This window comes from Letharia lupina (assembly GCF_014066315.1).
Source record: "Letharia lupina isolate WasteWater1 chromosome Unknown contig_3, whole genome shotgun sequence".
Classification (NCBI taxonomy): domain Eukaryota; kingdom Fungi; phylum Ascomycota; class Lecanoromycetes; order Lecanorales; family Parmeliaceae; genus Letharia; species Letharia lupina.
In genome coordinates, this window is record NW_023502972.1 from 2552779 (window position 1) to 2570413 (window position 17635).

The following is a 17635-nucleotide window of genomic DNA, read 5'->3' on the forward strand; positions in this document are numbered from 1 at the left end:
TCAACCAGAAGCACCGCTTGCTGTTCCACCATCCTGGTTACCTTCCTCTTCAATAATACTCGTCTTCATCTGCGGCTTTTTCTCCCCCCTTTCCACCTTCTTATCCTTCGACATCAAGCTTCCCGGTAGCGCCAACGTTGGTATGCTACTCTCATTGAATGGCGTTTCTGGCCCTTTCCACGGCGTCTTTGCGCCCATAAACGGCGTACTGGGGACCGATGTCGAAACTTTACGCAGAACCTCTGTGTAAAACGTCTCCAATGCGTCTACATCCGTGCAAAAAGTCTCAAAGTCCTTCTTGATGGCTTCAGGTGTTGTAAATGCCGTCGCAGCTCCAGACCGCGTGAAGCCAGTTGAACTTGTTGGGGCAGCAATCGTTGTCGGAGCTTTGCTAGCCCCTACCGTGGCGGGCGGTATGTTCAATGTGGGATGGACAGAAGGAGAATTGTATGGGGAGGAATGTGGAGAAGGCGGATGTTTGCCACGGTGGGGGCTGGAGCGGAAAATGCCCATGCTACGATCTTGTCCAGCGTCTCCCGGATTTTCCGATTTGGCTGCATCCTGATAGGATGAGTCGGATGCATTACGATTGTTGTACAACCTATTCGCTAGGAGCAAGAAGTCGCCGTCGTCCGTGATCTGTGCAATGATCGTGCCTGAGCGATGAATGTATTGCGGGTAGCGATAATCAGGCTTGCCCCACGAATATGTGACATTGACGTCTGCTGGAAAGTCAGAGGCGGCCTCGAAGTCAAGTACAAAGCTGAATCGTTTCAAGATCGCTATTTGGTAGAGGTGCTTTTCAGGTCGAAGTTGAGGAGAGAAGGTGGTGGTGTCGGCGAAGAAGCTTTGTGGCTGTCTTGAGGGTGGTTGTTGTGCGAGTTTCACTAGATAAGGTGCTCGAAATGGATGCATGCTGCTGATTGAACAAGCTTCTCCGAGTGGTACTTCTACGAGACGTAGACCGAATCTGTCGACGGATGTCGCCCAAGAGATGACGGCATCTTGGATGAGCTTTGGCGTTGTATTCATCCACTCGACTCGAATATGATAGCAATTGTCGGGATTGTGCAGTCTATCGTAGTGCAGGTTGATCAATTCCGGTCTGTATGATCGCTTACGATGGTCCACATCATATAGTAACGATTTGCTGAGTGCGACACCTAGATGTTTCTTCTTTCCGGTGGGCGCGACTGGGTCTGCATCTGAATTTGAAATACTCGTTGAGCTTGCGCGAGAGCGGTTCGTCGTAGGGAGCTCTTTAGGAGCGTCTTCCGACATCGGAGTGGAGGGCACAGATACTTTGCCTCGTCCGAACCAACCTCGAGACTCTGGTCGAGGCGCACGATACTGATCCGCAATTTGATAGAAGTAGTTCCCGTCGCGAAAGTTGTGGCGTTGTTCAACATGCTGGAACATGCCGCTCTTCATGAGCTCATTACCAAGCTCAACAGCTTCATCTCGGGTATCCACATCTCTGAAGTTCTGAAGCAGCCATGTGGTCAATTCGAAGCCAATGAAACAGTTGTAATGGAGCCTCAAATGCCATCTTCGATCCAGCATGCGAACCCCTTTCTCAGTCTGTATCGTTTCGGCAAGAGACGCAATGTTGAGGTTTGAACGCTGGTACAGGTCAGACTCGGGCAGCAATTGCACTGGTCTCCCGGTGGCATCCCCTTCCGCAACATTCTCTAGCTCGGCAGCAACGATGGCGGAAGAATTCCTTGTTTGGTACAAGATGTCCAAAGGGTTTGTATCTTTGCGGTTTCGCAAATGCATGTGGAAGCGGCGCTCCTCTGGAGGAATGTATCGAAACTTCTGCCATACTTGGCTAAGCTTCCTGATTCCCTCTAGCCTAATCTCTTCTTCGTTATCCTCATTCATGATGCGCAGCGGACGGCGCGTGTTCGAAGGAGGATCTACCGGGATCAGTACGAATCGAGCGCGCCACGGCCGTAGGATCTCCACAAAATCTTTCGCTTGAGGTCTCTCATGGCCAAAGATGAAGTTGTCAATCATCTTCCAGTCAAAGTTCCCGCGCTGTGGACCCATGGATATATCCTGGACGTCATAAGTTTTGGCCAGCATAGAACAAATGGCAGGTCTATACAGCATAGACTCAGCCTCGGCGTTTTTGCTTGCAACAGCACCGTGACGAATGAGCTGGGTGACTTCGACCTCGTTTTCGTCGGACCGTTTCAGCTTCTGAATACTGCTACCTCGTGACAGAAAAACCACAGCGCCAATCTCAGCCAGCACCTGCCCATCGAAGATGTTGAGAGACTGCGAGGCCGGCACCTCCGTACTCTCCGCAACGCGTGGACCCACAACAATTTGGAAGCCGCGTGAAATGCGGAAGCCGAGCATTTCGGTGATCAGCGATCGAGGCATCTCTGATAGATCCGCATTCTCTGGGATTTTGACTTTGTAATCGCTCTTTTGATACTCCCCCGTAAGCTGCTCGGCGGAAGGGAACTCCTCCGTGGTGAGTGGGACCGCAGCAGGAGAGCACAGAGATTTCCACTTGATCTGTGAGGTTGGTAGAGGACGTGGGAAGATGTGCTGCCATCTCCCAAGCCGACTTGCCACTGCTGTCTTTGTCTTCGAAGGATTGGAGGGGTTCAACATCGTTAACCAAGGGGCCAGTGTGGTACCAGGCGACAGGATTGCTGGTAGCGTGGGAGAATCGTCGATGCGCTCATAGTCTGACGTAGATTTCGTGGAGTCCTCTTCCCGAAGGTCTTGCAATGCTTTAAGTCTGTCAGTTGGTTGACCGGCTGCCTTATGCTCGTGAATATTTCGGGCACCCGTGCTCTTGTATCCGGCTTCGTTGCTCACACGTATGGCGGTCGGCTTTCTGATTGGGATTGGTCTTGATGTCTGCTGCGGCTCAGAGTCGGAGGATTGTGGCAAGTCTTGATCCTTTGGAGTGGCTTCGGGAGGATTAGAGCTACTGCCCGAGGTCGTGCTGATGTGCGCCTTTCTTGGCAGCTTCATTGAGGTGGGGTTATGCTTGATCGGGAATGGTGACTTGAAGCCTTGGCTTATGAGAGACGTGGGAACATTGTAGCCGGCAGATTGTTCAGTGCTCGTAGTTGCAATCGCCTTTGCTCTGGCGAAATCGAACCCTTGAGGCCCAAAATTGATCTGACGCGGTTTCGTATTCAGAGTAGGACGAGCTTTTTGTTTGCTGCTTCCAGGGTTAGCAACGTTTCCTTTCCCGCTCGCTTTCTTCCGCAATGCACGGCGCTCCAGCGTTGCTCCACTGGGGAAGCTTTCTTCATCAGAGCTATGCTTGGGCCTGCCAATAGAACCCTGACGAGTGCCAGCGGAAGTGCCAAGCAAAGATGGACTGTAATGGTGACTCATGGACATGTTCCGTGTAGATATTGCCTTTCGAGCTCTTTTTCTCGCCACCAGAGGATGGCGAAAGAGCAAGTCATCATATTCATTCATCCACTGGAACATGGGACTGATGCTTTTTTGATTGCCGGATCGACCAGACACAATGGAGGAGGAGAGCTTCGGTGTACGACCGCCCGATCTATCACTCTGCGAACCAAAGACTTCGGAGGTTGGATGTACGCTCGCCGGTCTTGGGGATCCAAAAACGCTTGTAGAGGATAGAATTCTGGATTGACTGACAGAGGAGCTGAAACTCTGAGATAGGGTTGGGATCGAGATGTCGCTAATGGCGTTTTCCATGACGCCCATCATTTGCAGTTCGTACATTTTCACTCTCGGTACGAAAGTCTTATGCCTCGGTGCATCGAAACTTGACTTGTTCTTCGCTTTAATCGGAGCGGCGATTGCCCTGAGGTCCTCGTCCATTGGTGCGGTCCAGAATGAAATGTCGACCCAGTGTGGGATGCCATAGCTCCACGGGTGCCCGGATGATCCGCCCAGTGTTTCCTTTATTTGATGTGGCCGCTCATGCGTCACTGAGGACGTCAGTGTTGTCACTTGACCCGCGCCGCCTGAAAAACTTCCTGTTGGTGTATCTTGGTCATCGGCGACGTGAGGTGTCCGTCCAGCAGTTAAATCACTCAACTCGGAACGAGGCGGTCGATACTTGAACAAAGGCACAGAATGTAGTGGCATCTTCGACAAGCAGACCAGATCGATACCAACACCATTATCAATTAGGCTTTCGCTGGTGGCAACCAAGAGGCCGTAGTCCACTTCGAACAGACCCGCGCTCGGGGTCAGCACTACAATAGAGACCCCAGTCCTTACAAGATCACGGTCAATGTAATCGGAGGAGAATTGGGATGATGCTAGATTTATTGCTTCAAGAACATTCCCGTGCGTCGCCGCAGACGGACGGCCAGCGATTACATGACTAGGTAGATTAGCCAATGCCGAAGAGATGTCCGCCCCGAGTGGTAAGTGATCTCCCGCATCAGGCTTTCGGATGGAAATGTCTCGAAGGAATACCTTGTACTCTCTTTTTAACTGATTAAGGATATCAGCCCATTCTCCGCTTGCCATATCACTGGCTACGACTCGATAGAAGTCTTTCGCGTCACTATTATCTCCATTATCTCGTTTGTGTAGTCTTTCTTGGCTGAGGTCTGCGTTGGTTGAGTTGATAGCCGGCCTATCTTCGTATATCATCCTCGTGAATAGTACTATGCTCACGAGATGCTTGACTTTCAGTTGTTGCCATCTCCCAAAGAGCTCAGGAAGGAAGCCATTGATGACTTTGTCGAACATAATCTCTCCAGTACCATCGGCATCATAATCCCACATTTCTTTCGACATCTGGACGAATAAAACATATCGAGCAGACTCGCTGCGGAAGATGGGTTTGGTGGATGCATGGAAAAAAGCAGACGGCACTTTCCGGCCCTTCACAAATATCGTTTTGATGCTAGCTTTGATGCTCTCCATGAAAACGATCCTTTGACCTCTGAAGATGCAGCGGTTAGCCAACTCGGCGGAGACCAGGCGCCACATGTCCCCACGGGCAAGGTATTGATCTCGAAAGACGATCTCTACATGGGAAGCGTAGCAGGATGCCTCATCAGCTGTTGACACTAACACCTGGCTCCCTTTCTCAAAGCCGGATGCATGTCCGATTCGGCGCGAAATCGAAATCTGCACATTTGGCTGTTTCAAGAGCATCTCCTCACTGATAGGTTTTACACTGAAAATGTGATGCCGACCCAAGTCCACATTCTCTGGTTGAACATCCGCAGCAGCAGTAGGCTTTTGCATGGTATTCTGTGACTTCCCACCATGGATGATGGTCTCAACATTCCCCTTCAAAGCTGTCAGCTGCATCAAAGTCCCGGCCTTCACCTCGTTACCATGGAAAAGCGCCGAATTTATGACGACGTCTTCCGTGGACAAATTCTCATCGTGTACTGAAAGGCTACACAACAGCCGCACTGAGACTCCAGATTCCGCTTTCGGGGCTGTGGATCCTATATGTGCTCCAGGCGCACTATCATCTGCATGGCCTGCGCCATGAAATGTGGTGGAGCTACCCGTGCTCATGTGTCGAAGATGTGAGGCACGGAGCGGACGAGAAAGATCCTGGTTTGCCATATTCTGTAACCGTTGAATGAAAATGGGTTTGATGATTCCCTTATCACGGCGGCTGCTCTAGCAAGATGAAATGTCTCATGGTCAGGTGACCTCGTTTCGCAGTAGTTACAGGAGTCTGCAACTTGGGCAACTAGACCCATGCCACTTCAAACCGAAACGAGAGCGTTTTGTAGGGCAACCGCGTACCCCGTTTGCCTCGCACGTCGCAAGATCACCTAGATAGGATAGCCGTTGGACCCTGCATTATCGCCTTGCATGGGAGAGTCACATCCGAATATCACTCTGTTTTTGATAGGCTCATCAACAACAATCAGCCATTGCTGCGGCAACATGCCAGCAAACGCGCGGAAAAGAAAATCGTGATGGTGTGAGGGATATGTCGTGAGTCTGTGCCGCAGTAAGCTGCGCGACAACAGTGATGGTGGTGATATCAGGAGAAGGTCATCTGTGTAACCTCATAGAGTCCCGATCGTCGGCAGATTGTTATGGAGGAATACCTATGCTTCCTCGGAAGCATACGGTATTGGCGGGCGGCAGCGCACGGAGACCCCCAAGGGACTGTGCGAGAATACCAGGTACTTGTGGCGTCAGGGAGACTTGTATGGTTTCGAGAAGTTTGAGAAGTGGGAGGTGATGAAGATTCTTAGAGTACTTCAGTGCATCCCGTGACGCTGCACATTTCATCAACCATCATATACCTACATTTGATGGATTGTCCAAGCTCACCTTCTCGCTCTCTTACAGTACAGTACTCTACTAGGTACAGGTAAAGCACCTTGCGGATACGACGAGTAATCTTATTTTCGGGAAAGCTTAGCTTACTTTACTTTACCTTACTTTACTCTAGCCGACTCGTGTCCGGGAATTCACTCTTCAGTAAGGTACTAGTAAAGTACAGTAAAGTACAGTAAAGTATAGTAAAGTACAGTAGTACGGAGAAGTGCCTGAGAGCCTACCTTAAGCTTGAGCCTTAAATCTGCGCTGTGACGACCCTGATTCCCGACAACAATATTTGCCACTCGCTCACAAACAAATCAAACAATCAAGGCAGCCTGTAACGAAGTTAAGGCCTTCTTGGCACCCTTGGCTCTTGGCGATTCCTATTGCCTTGCTGGCGAGGCAAAGCCTTCCCCTTTCCTTTCCTTCACGCTTCATCAACTTCATCACTCTCTCTCACCAGCCCAATCTTCTTTTCCGCTTCCGGTGCTGAAGCATACTTCTTACCAAGTGCAACTTCTTACTTCTTACATCTCGCTTCAACATCAGCCCTAAACCCCAGCTGCCAGAGACCGACGGATCCGGAACCTTGTCGTCTTCGCAGCCACATATTCCCCATCTCAAGGCTGTGTGCCTGCGGCCCAGCTGACGACCACCCGTCTAGAGAAACGTAAGGCTACCAAAATCCCCTCACCTCATACTTGTCAATACTGATCTTGCGCCCCACCAGAATCATAACAACCTTCCCAACCCTCTCTCGCGCTTCAGCGCATTGACTCCCACGGTCCACTCCAGGTTATGCGTAAGTGCCACTGCCAAGCCCCAGACTCGATGCTATACTGATGCTTCGCAACCCAGACAAATATCGCGCAGCTGCCAAACAAGCAGCCTGGTATAGCGAGGAAGATGGTCCTACAAATTACAACCCTTTTGGCAAAACCAGAACACGAAACAAGGATCCAAATCAAGCCGACGAGGAGAACACATTGCGACCTCCTCCTACAAATCGCTCCGAGAGCCAGCTCACTCCTTCCATCGAGCTCCAGCGAAGATCACAGAATGTAAACGCATTTCAGCCGCCCAAACATGCAGAAACAATGCCCTCTTCTTTCCAGTCTTCTTCTGGAAAGTCGCCTGTGGAAGGTGCATCTGCAGTGAAAGATTTTAGTCGAGACCATGAGCAGAGTCAGGATTCTGGGACAACGGAGAGTTCTACCGTGGTCGATTCAGAAGCCAAGTCCGATGAGAAAGACGGAAAGCCAAGACGGAGATTCACAAAGAGATTTCCGTTCGTGAGCAGACCCAAGGAAGAGGAGGACGGGGAGAAAGCTGAGGAAGTGAAGAAGACGCGAACACGCTCGGGGATGTGGGCGAAAGAAACGCAGACTTTCACAGTTGCATCTCAACTGAAGGCTACTCTATTCAACTCCTGGATCAATGTCTTGTTGGTTTTCGTTCCCATCGGCATCGCCGTCAATTTCGCAAACGTTCCCAAGGTCGGAGTCTTCGTGATCAACTTTATTGCCATCATCCCTCTTGCCGCTATGCTGAGCTATGCAACGGAGGAGATCGCTCTACGGACTGGGGAGACGATTGGGGGTTTGTTGAATGCAACATTCGGGTAAGAAATTACACAATCGGTCATACACAGCCGTCACTGATTGAACAATAGCAATGCTGTCGAATTGATTGTGTCCATTATTGCGTTAATCAAGGGCGAAGTGGATATTGTGCAGGAATCCCTGATCGGCAGCATGTTGTCGAATCTCCTCCTCGTCATGGGAATGTGCTTTTTCTTCGGAGGCATCAACCGTGTCGAGCAGCATTTCAACATCACAGTTGCGCAGACAGCTTCAAGCTTGCTATCTCTAGCTGTTGGGAGCTTGATCATTCCTGCGGCTTTTCAGGCGTGGGCGGATGGGCTTCGTAAGTTCCCATCACGGAGCTGGTTCGTCTATTTGCTAACACCCTGTTTCCAATCAAAGAGTCTCTGAAATCAGAGAGAATTACCCAGCTTTCGCGCGGAACCGCCATCCTACTCCTACTGGTGTACGCAGCCTATCTCTTCTTCCAACTGAAGACTCACGCGTCAATGTATAACGCACCCAGCACAAAGGTCGAAAAGCGGCGGACCAGAGTAGAGGAAGGGGACTCCATTAGAGGATTGGCCAACATAGGTGCGGGCATCTCGGCTTCTATGGGCGGGTCAGCCACCCAGGAGACGCCCATGCGAGAACCAGAAGATAAAGAACTTCCTCAATTGAGCAAATGGGTGGCTCTTTTCACCCTTGCCGCTTCGACTGCGCTTGTCGCCATCTGCGCCGAATTCATGGTTGATAGCATCAATGCCATCACTCAGGGTGGGCAGGTCTCCAGAACCTTTGTGGGGCTGATCCTCCTTCCCATCGTGGGGAACGCAGCGGAGCACGCAACAGCAGTGACGGTAGCTTGCAAAGATAAGATGGACCTAGCCATCGGAGTCGCGATCGGATCAAGCATGCAGATCGCTCTACTTGTCATTCCTTTCACCGTGGTTTTGGGCTGGATCATGGGTAATGCAAACATGAACCTTGCCTTCGATGGTTTCCAGATTGCCGTGCTTTTCGTTGCTGTTTTGCTGGTCAACTATCTCATTCAGGATGGAAAATCACATTGGTCAGTCTTCGAGTATGATCTGTCCAGTTCAATCTTCTGACAAGGTCATAGGCTCGAGGGCGTCCTTCTCCAGGTGTTGTATATGATCATTGCTCTAGCAGCCTGGTAAGCCTTTTCACTTCCTCTGCCTTGCAATATTCACTAAAATCAACAAGGTTTTATCCTGCCGACGACCCAAACACTCTCAATACCAGATGAGATCAGCTTGGACGAGAAGGTGTGCACTACAACGACACAATGCACTGGGATGGCATCATATTGTAGTTGCGGCTGCTCAGACTTGGGGCGTTTCTGTTGATATAAGGCCAGCTAGCACAATCCTGACCGCGCGGTCGCTTCGAGGCGTGTTGAACGCGAAATCACCTGCTCTGATGTTGCCACATCGCCGCAGCTCAATAGTCTTGAGAAGCAAACCTCTCTGACAGCCTCTCTCTCCTCTCCTCGGTCAAATGGTTTCATTTTGAGCACCTTTGATGCACCACTCAACGTGCTCCAGGCCAGGACTTGTGCGAGCCTTTCGAGTGGTTCTTCTATCCCTGACACCATCGCACACTCACCCCATGTGCTGCACGCAGATCCGCAAGGGGTGGTAACAAAGCCGCAAAGTATTCCATGGGGCGGCGAGCTTCTCTGCGGCCTTTTAACACACAAGAAGGCCTTACGGCGCGTGGCGTACGGCGCAGATCATCGTGGTTAGCTCTTTGGCGAGACGATTTTGGTCCAAAAACGAGGCGTGTCTGCCGGTCTTGTATAACATATATCCTCACAAGTTATGCGATGGGACTTTTCGGAATTAGAAAATAGATACAACTTGCGAAGATTATGGAAATGGTGAAACAAGAGGATGATAGTTGATTCTAGAATTCATCCACTGTGGGTAGACTTGTACTAGTATGTGAGTCCAACCTGCCCTAACATCCCTCGGAAAGAGTTCTCGAAATCTGTGAAGCCGGAAATCTGGGAAAGAAATGGAAGAGTCTACAACCTGCCCACGGTCCGAAAGGCCCAGTCCATTTCCACATCTGCCATGTTTCCGGGCCAAAGAAGCCACACCAATCCCAAAGCTTATCCTCACTCTATCATTCCATGTCGTAACGATGGAGCGGAACCCGGGCCCCAATCCTTCCCAGCGGCCATGTGCTCACGTGGCCTTACACTTCGTACTTGGGTCCCAGCATGTTCTTCCCATCCCCTTTCGTGACCTTGAGCGCTTTCAAATCGATCCCGTTGATGACGCGCGCGTTGACCGGCAGTTTCCCCACCATAAACTCCAACTCCTTCCCTCCGGGATGCTCGAACTGGTTCATAATCGGGACACCACATGTCGAACAGAAAGCGTGCCCGCTCATCTTACGCCCGAATCGGTAGACGGTGAGATGATCTCCGCCCCGGAGCTCGACGTCTTTTTCGGATGGGTGGACCCAGAGGTCGGCGTTCTGTCGCCGTTATGGACCCGATCACGATCACGACGGTTGGAGGATGAGGGACATACCCGGGAGCAGATGCTGCAGTTGCACGACAGCACTCCGATGTCCTCGAGCGCTTCGCTCCGGAGATCGTACGAGACCTTGCCGCAATGGCAACTTCCTCGATAGCACTTGGTGGATCCGTTGAGATCTGATTCCTCCGGACCGTTCGGAGGTATATAGTGTGGCTCGAGACCGGCACCGTCGTACGGCTTGATTTCCAATTTTTCTTCATCAAAGTCTCGAAATGTGCGCACCTGCCGTCTTTGTCAATCCTCGGGTTCGAAATTTTATCTGATGGAAATGGTCCCTTCTCACATTGACACCAATGGATGGACCTTCCACGTGTCTTTGGCCCATCACTGGCGTTCCACAATTCGGACAGAACTTGATTGCATCAGCGTTTGATATAAAGAATCTAAATTCGATGTGAAGCGTGAGCACACCTTGTGGGACATGGTCTTCTTCCCAAAATGATAGTCCCTTAATGTACCGTCACCCTTTTCCACTACGAACAGATCATTGGACGAGGGCAAGGCCCAGAGGTAGCCTTTCTGTACCGGCCATCAATCAGCACGCCATTCTACCATACATGACAAGCCAAAAAAATGAAAAATGGAAAAATGAAAAGACCTTTGAGCAGATGCTACAATTGCACGCAAAGACCTGTTTCAGCTCGGGGAGCCTGACGGAGAACTTGAAAGCGCCGCAATGACAATTGCCATGATAGGTCTCAAGTCCCTGTTCTGCCATGTTCGGAATTTGTTATCTGCGTCCACGGCTTTTGCTATATGATTCATCTATCAAGAATAGGTTGATGGAGAGGAGGATGCAATACCTACTTGTATTAATAATCAAGCGAATCGCTGGAGCCTGAAGTGAGCCATTCCTCCTTTCGTCACCGCTCGTTAGCGTGAGTTGTGCAGGACAGAAAACTCTATATTTCTTGGCATTGAGAAGAACATCGCGCACCCGTTTTTATACAAGGTACGAGTAAAGCAGCACAAAAGATGCATGTTTTGATGATGATCAAAAACTTGAATCGTGAAATGTTTTCAAATTACTGAATTGGCTTGTGTATTGCGGAAGCTGTCATTTGTTGAGATTGTAAAGGCTGAATGCTGAAAATAATGCCATCATCTAAATCAAGAAATTTGTCGCTGCATGATAGAGAGAAGCTCAAGATTCTACCTGTAAATCCACTTCCCATATCTTCACGTTTTTGCATAATATTTGAATGTTCATATTCGAAAAACGTACTTTTAAGGCTAATCTGCCCTTACAAGTATGTGCACGACGACAAGAGCCAATGATGTTCTCACAACTCATTTTGCCTGCCTGACGTTAGCCGCCATCCCTCCATTTCCTCAAAAAAGACTGTCGTTGTGCCATCACTGAATACTGGGAGCAATTGGTCTGGAATAGAAAATTGGAAGGACGGACGACGAGCCTGTGCGCAAGGAACAGAACAGGATACGATCGTAATGTTATCAGTTGAATCATCTGCGATAACTTTGAGCAGTAGCGACACTGGAAAACTGGCACATACGAAATTCCTTGAGCGTACAAATCACAAACCAGACTCGCGGGTGACAAAAAGATCGGAACGCCAAGCCCGCACTGACAACAGTACGACTCAGGTACTAATTGACGGAGGGGGGACTAATATTTCCAGATCGTTTATTAACGAGAAAGTGGATAGTATGTCAAATAGATTACAAGCAGTTATAGACGGTAAAGGAGCAATGACAGGATACTAGAACAGAGAGATACATAGAATTTGTATGTGTGTCTCCGCGCAGTTGTCTGGCTTGGCGTTCCGATCTTTCCCGCGAGCCAGACCATAACGAAACATCGTAGGGCTGAGCGGAGATAAGTTGTTCCTTACCGCTCCTCCCGGGGTAGAGTACGGTACCAAAGTTAAAAGGGGGCGGGATTTTCTCAATGCCAAGACTGACTTCCAAACGCTAGGAGCGAGGGGAGTAACAGCTGCCGAGAATCGGTCATCAGGGCGTCAGGTTGCAGCAACTATTCCGACAATCCTTCACCGCTTATTTCTGTGCGACTGCACCACAATTCATTCTCAGCAGCCATTCTGTCCTTACTGTCTACCCTCTTCATCTCCTTCCCTAGTATCACGGCGACTTCATTAATTCGAAGCATTCAGCACACCTCTGCAAGCTCGAGCGTTCAGTCAATGCATCGCAAAGAGCGGACCTCGGCGGATAATATCGAGCTTCATGACATGGCCTGGGCGGGGATGCGAGGCTTGCCAGTGTGGTCACACTATTCATAACAACCCGGGATAACACATTAATACCGAAAAATCATGTTCTTGCAGTCTTCTGTCTCCGGTCTCAGACAGCTCTTCTCCACCGCGCCCTCACCCCACACCCCGAGAGGCCAACGTCAGTTGGAGTCCGTCACTGAAGAAGCGCATACCTACGACCTACTCTACCCCGAAGGCGAGGCATTACGCCAAGGACAACACTATGCCTATCCTCTCAGGCAAGGGGATCCTTCAACCGCTGCCGCCGTAGCAAGTAGCTCAGATGATCGAGGTGGTTTGGATATACAGAGTCCTCGAGACGTCCGAATCATTATCGCTCAGGATGCAAATGCTCTCTCATCACAGCCTCGGGTCCTCTACGACTCCCACCCTCCACCACCAATACCTCAAGCGCGCAATGCTACATTTCCAGAAGCGTCTAAAAATGGACCTCGAAAGGGTGGCTCTTTCACAGGAGGAGAGAGAAGCAATGATAACGTGAAAGAGTCACACACCGCTCCACATACTCGACAGTCTTCTTTCTCCCAAACAGCGCAGTCTATATTCACGTCACCAACATCGCCCCTCTCCCCCGTGAGTGAGCTTGGTAGCCTGTTCAGCAACGCTGGAAGACGCAATCATACTCAGCGGCCTGCGACCAGTGATGGCGAGACTGCGCAGAGCAAGATTGCGAGAAAAGTCCGAGAAGAGACGGATGCTTTGCTGGATTGCATGTTTGGCGCTACAGGGTTCCCGTCTATTTCCAGCACGAAGCTCCATGTCGGACCACCCAAAGCACTGGACGCCGGGAGTGATAAGAATACAAATTTAGCGGCAAGAGACGTGTCATTTTCGGGTGCGTTCCCAAAAAGGAGGACTCCTCTGACTCGATCAACGACAGCTGCAGACCTTCAATCGTTATCGACCACGGCCGAGTCTCGAGATGCAGATCTACAGCCTCCGCGTCCTACCAGCTCTTCAATACTGATCACTCGACTTTTCTCTATCGACCCTAAGGAATCCGCCCATTACACTCAAGGACCTGACGAGCCAGCGAAATCAGTCCGCGGTCAGCCACGTCATGAAAGCGATCACGTCGCAGCTCACCGTAGAACCAAAGCGAAGCAGCTGAAGACTCCAACATACGCGGTAGCTGTCCTTCTCCAAATGCCAATGCATAGGCAACGGCCACCTACCCCGTCTATGCAATACCTCTCCCCACAAAGGTCGAGTCCCATGGGCTTCGCTGCGATCAATACTCATTCGTGGCCACGGGATGGCGCTCAGGCCAATGGCATCGCCTTCGACTCCAACCGCGACATTGAATATGTCATTGCCCACTGGACTATTTTGATTCGAGCTCTGTCTTCTCTGGAAATTGTCGCTCGTTGCAAAATCAGCGATGCACTAGTGAGGCAGGAACTCCCGTACTTGGAAATGCTGCTCACTGAGAAGTCAAAGGCTTCCGAGCCAGGACCAGGCATCAAGCCGAGTATGCTGAAGCCGCCAACGCAGCGAACGTTGCAGCTCCCTGCTGGGGCATTGCAACAATGCTCAATAGTCCAGAATTTCACTGATTTGATTGGGAAACGGATAGCTCTTGCTTTGAAGACTCGCAGAGTTGTTGCAGGCCAGCCCAGATGGGGTATCTGGAGAGAGGAGGGTCGTTTGGTCGGGGCCTGCGTTGGAGGGCGAGATCAGAATTTCTTTCTCTTCAATTTGCTCACAGCCTTCCTTGGATCTCACACCGAGTGGTTGGAGTCTCTGGGCCCGAGTCGATACAGACGTCGACACGCAAAGCATTCGAATGAGGTCAACGGTGAAGTCAGCGCGATACAACATCGTACCGTCATAGTGTCGCAAGACAAAATGACCGCCCGCCGACTGATATTCTTGCTGTCTGCGTTCCTGCCCGGCATTCACAGGAGGCTCACTGCCGATGGGCAGAATCAGTCTAATCAGTCCGATGCGAGCTGGTCAAACGCCGGATACTCTCAGTCTCCCCCTTCAGGCGTACTGATGCAACGAAGACAGTCCTTGCGTAGGACGATGAACAGAAGAAATGGGGAAAACCCTCCCGCCGTCAGCGCCACGTCCCATGCAAGATCTGTCAGTTTCTCTGGATCAGATGTGACACCAGGTGATGATGCCGTGGCTGAGGGCCTGAGTATCCAACATCGAAGCCGAAGAACGTCGGATGCGCGGTCGATCAGGAGCGCTCTACCTATATCGTCCAATGCCTCAGCGACACGGAAAAGCAGCACAACCACGACTGCGACCGTGACACCCGAAGCTGTAATCGATCCTACCGTCATCCCCGCCACTCACTTTTCAAGTTATTCAACAGACCCTCGAATTGGCACTACAGCAGAGCCAAGACCAGAAAGCAGTGGAACCTTTGCCTCCCTGTCGTTGCAGCGTACTCTATCCCGGTCGGAAAGCAATGAGCATGGCAACACAAGCTCTGATTCTCAGTCAGGAAGTCGATGGGGCAGTGTGATCAGTGGATTCTGGAGTGGTCGGCGTGCTTCATCTACCGAGGACAGTGATCTCTTAGCTTCATCCCAGGAGGGTCTTGGGATCTCAGGGGTGCCCAATGAGCTACACAGTCAAGATTCAATGAGCAAGCTGGCTCAGATGGTGGAGGAGATCGATACGAATGGCAAAGCTCAGCGTCCATTAGAAAGCAACACCGCAACACCTCCAAGCCCTGCTAGCGCAAGGCGTTTGTACTTTACGAGCGGGATAGTCGATAAGGCTTCGCCCCCGAAGAACATACCGGAAAAACGAAGCCTTGATCGCTTTCCTCTCAAGCTTTCGATCGATCAAGACGATGGTGTGGTTGACGTGGACTTGCCCCCAAATTTCCCGTACTCTTCTTCTTTCCCATCTATCATGAGCTCTCCTTCGGGTGCCCCTACTGCCGCCAGCAGCTTCAACGACCGTCAGTCATTGCATGGGCGAACCTCTGCTCACGATTCTTCACACAGAGGCGCGGAATCAGCCGTCGATGTTGCTGGCTGGTTGCGGAGGTACCACCAGGACTTTGCACTTCAAGCAGTCCGTCCTTATGACACCCTCAAGGAGGACGTGAAGCGTTCAATGAGAACTGAGCCGACGCCCGCTATTGCCACTCCCCCAATGAGTGAAGCTGGTGACGCGGCTAATGAATGGACGGAGATTTGCACAACGCTAATTGCAGACACGACCAATTTCACCGTCACTCGGCTTTGTCTCCGACGAAAGAATGCAACATCACCTCATCATCAAGCCAATGCGTTGCTGGAGAGTAGCACCACCGGCGATGCCTCAGAGGAAGAAATTGTAGAAGAGCCAATCATGGACATGGACCCTACCCTCATTGACGCCGTCGAGCGTGTTCTTGCTCAAAGCGGTCAGTCGTCCCGCGCTGCGTCTCGACCTCCATCGCCGTCCCGCCATACTCCCAACGAAGATAACCCTGGATTGGAGATTCATCGAAGCGAATGCAAGAAGATGGTTTTGGGTGCCCTGGAGCAAGTGGCCAAAAGCGTCAGTGCCGAGCTGTCTTCCCGATCCCGCGTTGAGAAGAATGTTGGGGGGTCGCACAGGGGAAGAGAGAATTTGCCCGCGGACAGTACTCTGAGAGAGGGAGTGCGAAAGTGGCTGAATGAGGTGGGAAGGGAAGGGGCATGACTTGAGAGCTTCTATTTTCGATGTGGCTGCCTATGCGGGTGAGCGTATGGGACATACTTCATTTCAACATTGTATCACTTATGGCATGGTGGCTGCTCTTTTATGCTGCGATTTAGCGGGTCATTGGAAGTGATACCCCTTTAACGATTTCGCTTTTCTTTTGTTAGATACCCCAGGGCAGGGAAGCTTCATAGAAACGATATGGACAACAACACAGCATGCATTTTGCAAATGAAGACACCTGTTAAACAAAGGACTCAAAGAACCTTCAGACGAAAATAGTAACAAGTATAACTATCTTCGGTTATACTACTATTTTCGTCTTAATAGAAGGAATAAGATATATATTTCTTACTCTCTATAAAATGTATAGAATATATATAATAGATCTCTTTATTCTACGTATTTATAAATATAGACTAAAATCCTAGATAGATTAATTAAGTAAATTTATTTCTTTTATATAGCTATTTAATATTTTAATTAGTTATAAGTCTAAATCGCTAATACTTTCAATTTTTATAAGAATTAGATTTAAATTCTAGTATTATAGAATTACTTTATTTATTATTAAAATATATTATTATTTAATACTTAAATTTAATATCTTATTATTATAATTATATATCTTTCTTTTAAATAATTATAATTATTATAAATAGTTAAAGCGGTAAAGTACTCTCTCTTAGTATCGAAGATATTAAAGTAAATCTTTAGATCCTTCGAGGATAGATAAACTATCTTTAATAATAGCGTAATTTTTAAATTATTACTTAAGCTAAAGAGTTCTTTAATATTATTATAAAAAAAGAAATTATCTATATACTATCGAATATATTAGATTTCGACTTTAACGAAGTTAAAGAGATCGAAAATATCGAAAATATTAACTAAGATAAGAGACTAGTAAATTCTATAATTATAAATAGTAAAATAGTTAAATTAGACTAAATCGTAATATTAATAAATTTAATCATTAAAAGAATTAAGAAGAATCGAAAGAAGAGATACTCTTTTTTCTCTTATAAACTCTTTAAGATATAAGATAAAGCTAGTTTCAGCTAATTTCATAAAGATAAAGAAGGAAAGACTATAACTATAACTTCTATATCGACGGTAATGAAATCTAGGCCTAGAAATCAAACTAAGCGGAATAGAAAGATTCTATAAAAGAAAAGTATTACGAATATATAAAACGAAGTTAATCGTATTTTAGAGAAGCCTTAGATATATGTAATAATGAATTTTTATATAACTATTATACTAGATAGACTTTTAAAATTATTAGATATAGATATAT

General features: G+C 49.0%; 4 protein-coding genes across 4 annotated transcripts; 2 read left to right on the forward strand and 2 right to left on the reverse strand.

Annotated features, from left to right (window-relative positions):
- HO133_007523 (uncharacterized protein) lies at positions 1 to 5553 on the reverse strand (the record flags this gene model as incomplete). The annotated part of the gene is made up of 1 exon (XM_037298414.1): positions 1 to 5553. One exon carries the CDS (start codon positions 5551 to 5553, stop codon positions 1 to 3), a length of 5553 nt encoding a protein of 1850 aa, XP_037157049.1.
- A 1515-nt stretch (positions 5554 to 7068) lies between these two features.
- Positions 7069 to 8965, forward strand: HO133_007524 (uncharacterized protein; the record flags this gene model as incomplete). The annotated part of the gene is made up of 4 exons (XM_037298415.1): positions 7069 to 7072; positions 7129 to 7891; positions 7943 to 8196; positions 8256 to 8965. The coding sequence occupies 4 exons, from the start codon at positions 7069 to 7071 to the stop codon at positions 8963 to 8965; spliced, it is 1731 nt and encodes a 576-aa protein (XP_037157050.1).
- Positions 8966 to 10076: 1111 nt separating this feature from the next.
- Positions 10077 to 11144, reverse strand: HO133_007525 (uncharacterized protein; the record flags this gene model as incomplete). The annotated part of the gene is made up of 4 exons (XM_037298416.1): positions 10077 to 10361; positions 10418 to 10648; positions 10838 to 10945; positions 11058 to 11144. The coding sequence occupies 4 exons, from the start codon at positions 11142 to 11144 to the stop codon at positions 10077 to 10079; spliced, it is 711 nt and encodes a 236-aa protein (XP_037157051.1).
- A 1576-nt stretch (positions 11145 to 12720) lies between these two features.
- HO133_007526 (uncharacterized protein) lies at positions 12721 to 16335 on the forward strand (the record flags this gene model as incomplete). Its single annotated transcript, XM_037298417.1, has 1 exon — positions 12721 to 16335. The coding sequence occupies one exon, from the start codon at positions 12721 to 12723 to the stop codon at positions 16333 to 16335; it is 3615 nt and encodes a 1204-aa protein (XP_037157052.1).
- Positions 16336 to 17635: the final 1300 nt, after the last annotated feature.